Source organism: Castanea sativa, chromosome 9 (assembly GCF_040712315.1).
Source record: "Castanea sativa cultivar Marrone di Chiusa Pesio chromosome 9, ASM4071231v1".
Classification (NCBI taxonomy): Eukaryota; Viridiplantae; Streptophyta; class Magnoliopsida; order Fagales; family Fagaceae; genus Castanea; species Castanea sativa.
The window spans coordinates 8,644,907-8,650,314 of record NC_134021.1 but is presented as its reverse complement, the minus strand read 5'-3'; the positions used below and the strand labels follow the sequence as shown (position 1 = coordinate 8,650,314).

Below are 5,408 nucleotides of genomic sequence, written 5' to 3'. Positions count from 1 at the left end.
AGTTTGTATTTTTATTGATAATAATCTGTTTTGTTTTTTACAGCTACAAAATATATAAATACTAAGAAAGTAAAACCTTAGGATGATTAGGAAACGTCTAAAACCCTAATTCGCACTAATTATGTGATTGGGTGACAAAATACAAAATTTTACCAAAAATGGCAAAATTGAGTTAAATACAAAATCATAACTATTGACTTTAAGGGTCGTCTCAAAATAGACGAGACCTTATTTTGACTTTTAAACTAAAATTTATTAAGGAAAAACAAATATTACTATTAATAGTAAAAACACTATTTTCGGGGCCTTAACGAAAGAATTTGTCTAAATTTAGGCAACGCTTGAGATAATTGACTTAAGTTTGGATCAGAATGCCATTTACCTTCAACTTACTAAATTTTAGGCAATTCCAACACTGTCGCCCTGATGGCCTCTATTGGCACCCCCCTTGATTTTGTGTTGTGACTTCCAACACCCCTATTGCTTTAGGAAGGCATGTGCTGCCTATTCTACATCAGTCAATGTCACCCCAATGACCTTTACTAGCACCCCCCATTGATCTTGCGTTGTAATTTTCGGCACCCCTGCTGTTCCAAGAAGGCATATGTTGTCTATTTTACATTAATTTATTAGCTTCTGCTATTTCTTTATGTATTGGGTCAGTTTGATTCCTCCTTAACGAGCTCAATGAACTTAAGTACCATTAACAAATTCATTTTGAGTAATGTTTATTACACACAAATTGTTCATACACACTCCCAAAAGAAATTGAAATCGTGACTACTATAATATTTCAGTTGCTTTTTGGAGTGTGTAAAATTGTGTAATATAGATGTATGCAACAAGATTAACCCATTCCTCTTTATATATATATATATATATATATGTGTGTGTGTGTGTGTGTGTGTGTAGGAGAATGTTAACCAGCACCGCTTGGTGCTAGTTAAGTGCAGAAGACAAAAAAAATTTGTTAGAAAAGTATAAAAAAAAATCTCAAATAGTACATACAAAACTGAAAAAATAATATAAATTGCAAAAAAATATAAAAATTATGTCAAAAAAAAGTAAAAAAATTTGTAGTTAACGGACACCATGTGGTGCCGTTAACACAACCCATATATATATATATATATATATAGAGAGAGAGAGAGAGAGAGAGAGAGAGAGAGAGAGAGAGTTTTGTCGGTTGGATATTGATATAAATGCATGAATAGGTAAGGGTGGGATCAAAGGTCTCAATCTGGTCCCAATAGTCCTGCTCCTATGGAACTGACATATGTGTTCCTTTCTCACGCCTCCTGACTTCTTTCTAGTATCAAAACCTCTCTCTCCTTCTTTGTTTCCTTCTTTTTCACTATAAAATTGAACATATAACTTTGTTGCACCCCAAAAGTGTGGCTGCAAGAACCTCATAGAGAGTCACAGAATTCTCTCTCTCTCTCTCTCTCTCTCTCACTACGTATTCACTCGCTCTCTTTTTGGCACCCTAAAAGAGGAAGAATAGAAACTTACAACACTCGTGTCACGCCTCTCGAACTCAATTTCATCCTCGACTTATCTTTCTCTTTGTGGTCCAACACTCCAACACACTCAACCCCATTTCCATATCACATTGGATCAAGTTCTGGTTGATTTTGATTTTTGAAGGAGGAGACAAAGAAAGTGGAGGCCAATATGGACTGGACTGGGAGCTTAAGACCCTTTGTTCCTCGACCAGAACCTTCTTTAAACTTCCTCTACAACTATAACTACGACCCATATCAAGGTACACTCAGTCTTCTCACTATGTATATTGAGTTTATTCTCAAATATCGATTTGTATTTCTTTGATTTTTCTATGCTGGGAACTTGAAAGAGTACCTTCAGGTGGTGCAATTCGTTTTTATTACCACACTTGGTCTTATATATAATTCCACCATGGACTAAATTCTAACTCCCTTATATTCTACTTCAGTAACTTCACATTAAAAGTTGCTTAATCTGTCTCATCGAGTCCTCTCCTCCTTTTAATTTTATGTCTTTTTTTTATAATAATAATAATAATAATAATAACCTAGGTTTGACCAACTCACTGTGCTTTCTTGGAGAAGAAGTCCAGGACTCAAGGGTGGTAGTAATTGGAGCTCACAAACATGCTTTAACTACTACACTAGGAAATGCATTGACAGATTTACATGAGTCTTATAGTCAATAACATTACTTAGCTTACTTTATAAGAAAGATCATAATACAAATTCCCTTACTCATTCACTCACTTTTTTTTATATAATTTAAATAAACTTGTTGTAATAATTAAATTTAAAAAATAAATAAATAAAAACATGTTTGGGAGTATACAATATAAAACTAAAAATGGGAATCAAGCAAGAGGAAAAGTATCTGATCCATTAAGATAGATTTATTTTAAGGTTTAAAATATTATAAATTTAAAGGTGTATTCATGGGAGAAACTTCATTTCTTAGCCTAAGATAACACTAAATGTGCTTCCTTTACGTACAGGAATGGAGGTGAAGCATCCGGGAATGGTGGACTCGGGGCACGGGATGTTGCCAGCAATGGAGAAGAACAACTTTGGCAGCTGCCAGGAGAAGAAGAAGCGATTAACGAGTGATCAGCTAGATTCTCTTGAGAGAAGCTTCCAGGAGGAGATAAAGCTAGACCCTGATAGAAAGATCAAGCTGTCCAAGGAGCTCGGGCTGCAGCCTCGCCAAATTGCTGTTTGGTTCCAAAACAGGCGGGCTAGGTGGAAGAATAAGCAGCTCGAGCACCTATATGATGCGCTTAAGCAAGAGTATGATGCCATCTCTAGGGAGAAGCAGACACTTCAAGAAGAGGTTAGCCTTCTTCTCTAATATTATTTTGCAGTTTTGCACTGGTGAACACTCTTACTATTAGCCATGCAATCTTGAACCTATAGAGATAGTATATTAGTATTCTATCTTTTTTTTTTTATTACCAATGTAATTTTGCTTCTTCCTCTCACATTCAAAAAAAATTTACTCATTAAATTTATGATAGAGCACACCATATATATATATATATATATAAAAGAAAAAATAATATCATTTTACTATATTTTCGGACTTAAGAATTTTCCATATACACCATGCAATGCTTGCTTGGAAACTCATTTGTATTGGAGGTACCTTTCTCCTAATTGCGCTCGCATGTGATACAAAACCTGTGGGACACATCTAGGACATTTGTCGTACATCACGTTTGTATTGCTTTGAATTAAAATTAAAAATTTTAATGTTAAGTACATATATGTTTTTGTCTCCTCTCGCAATTTCACAACGTTATTAGACAAAAATTTTAATGTCTAGTAACGTTGTTTGTATTGTTTTGAAATATTTGTGGATAAAAAAGTGTGTAAAAATACGTATAATATTGTTTAAAAACTGAAAATATGTGTTTAAACTCTTATACCAAACAGCCTCTTAATTTTACAAATCTTTTAGAATGAAAAAAAAAAAAAAAAAAAGGGAGGGTGTTGGGATTAACATTTTTTTTTTTTTACTTTTTAATTTTAGAAATTTTACAAGGTTCTTATTATGTCAAATACATTTTAGTAATGCTTTCAAGTTATTATACAAAGGTGAGTTTTTTTACCCCTTTAAAAAACTAGTAGAAATGTTATTTGAATAATCAACATTTTTTGACTAAGAACATTTTAAGCTAAAAGTTTTGTTGTTCTTATGAGAAGAATTAGGATTCAAATTCTGCATTGTTCTAACTATCAAATTATTTATAAAAAATAAAATAAAATCAAAGAGAAATAAAAGCTTCAAGATTGATCACATCCTTAAGTATGTTGATGAACTAGTCAACTAGGTATTGAATACACTATCCTTGCATCTTAATTGTAAGTGTATATTTATTGAATACAAATGTATATTATATCAAAATGTGTGTATAAAGTGGGTTCCAGTTAGCTCAACCGGTAAAGTCTTTGATGGTTGTATAAGAGATTTGGGGTTCAATCTCCGCCTATACCAAAAACTGATTGATGTCTTGGTCTAATGATAAAGACCTATCATCATGAATGGACACCATAGATTGAAACTCTCTTAAAAAAAATTATGTATGTGTAAATATATGTCTCTATATAGAAGCACATGCACAAATACTGTGTGTAAATTTTGTCAGTTTCCAGTGCTAGTCGTCGCTGCTACAAGCCGCCTATTTTTTGTCCATTTTAAATAAGGATTCGATCAGATTTGTTACATATGTTCGTAAAAGTAAAAAGATTGATGAGATTTTGATATAAATGTACATGTTTGTTCCAACATATACCATTTAAGTTGGGTTGGTGGTGTAGGTTATGAAATTGAAAGCAATGCTGCAGAGAGAGCAAGCCGCGAGGAAACAAGTCTCAACGGGCTACACAGAAATCTCTGGGGAAGAGACAGTTGAGAGCACCTCTGTGGCCATTAATGGCTGCAATAACAAACCACGTGGACCCGGCCACCATCAAATTACGGACTGCAACTTTCTCTTCAGCGTCGAAGAGTATAACCCTGTAGCATCATCACCAGCTTACTGGGCTGGTCTGACTTCTTATCCCTCGTAAGGAGGCTCTCTTATTTGGGGCGGTGTTTTTTACACATAGTGTGTGGATCCACACATTGGCCAAAATGAACTGAACTCGAGACTTTTATAAGTCATGATTTCGACTTATAGTCACCAGTTCAATTCATTTTAACAGTATGTGCATCCACACGTGTGTAACAGGTTTTTCTTAGTTGTCCATATAATTTGTGTCAGAGTGAGAGTTTAGCTTAGTAAAGTATCAGAGTGAGTACTTAGTTTCCCTACTGAGAGCATTGCAGAGTCGAAGAAACTAAAGAGACTATGTCGTCTCCAGAACAATCAATAACTTATTTACTTTTATGATATGCTCTAATTGTTATGGTTACTCTTATTCTTCTGATGGTTTTCAGTTTCTTTTTTGTTTTATTTTTTTAATTATATGGCATGCTTTTATTGCTATAAATTACCAAATTAGTTATACTTTAAAGGTACCTAAATTACGAGTGTTAGATCATGTTTAAAATTAGATAACTTGGGTTATAAGTTATAACTCATTTTAATATTTAATCTGAACCATAAAATAAATATCCTAACACCTTTGGGAACATATTTATGGTCCGTTTAGATACAGTTGAAAACTGAAAACTGAAAATACTGTAGTAAAATAAATTTTAAATGTGTGAATAGTACTACGAAACCTATTTTTAATAAAAAATTGCTAAAAAAATGTGTGAACAGTGCACACACAGTATGCATAGAGTGCGCGCACAGTATGCACACAGTGCGCGCTGTGCATGTTGTCCCCTGCTTTTGCGGCAGAAAAAAAAAAAAAAAAAAAAAAAAAAAAAAAAGGGCTGAAAACGCTGAACGCTGG

The 5,408-nt window shown here is 33.6% G+C and overlaps 1 protein-coding gene across 1 annotated transcript; it reads left to right on the top strand.

Annotated features, from left to right (window-relative positions):
- Positions 1-1,359: 1,359 nt before the first annotated feature.
- Positions 1,360-4,928, top strand: LOC142610021 (homeobox-leucine zipper protein ATHB-22-like). The gene is made up of 3 exons (XM_075781738.1): positions 1,360-1,765; positions 2,501-2,835; positions 4,323-4,928. Exons 1-3 carry the CDS (start codon positions 1,675-1,677, stop codon positions 4,572-4,574), a joined length of 678 nt encoding a protein of 225 aa, XP_075637853.1. The 5' UTR covers positions 1,360-1,674; the 3' UTR covers positions 4,575-4,928.
- The last annotated feature ends 480 nt before the right edge of the window (positions 4,929-5,408 follow it).

What these genes read in the sequence shown, in the direction of transcription:
- LOC142610021 (XM_075781738.1), top strand. Translation starts at nt 1,675, where the DNA reads ATGGACTGGACTGGGAGCTTAAGACCCTTTGTTCCTCGACCAGAACCT. An exon ending in TAACTACGACCCATATCAAG is followed by an intron (nt 1,766 to 2,500) that starts GTACACTCAGTC and finishes CTTTACGTACAG; the next exon opens with GAATGGAGGTGAAGCATCCG. An exon ending in AGCAGACACTTCAAGAAGAG is followed by an intron (nt 2,836 to 4,322) that starts GTTAGCCTTCTT and finishes TTGGTGGTGTAG; the next exon opens with GTTATGAAATTGAAAGCAAT.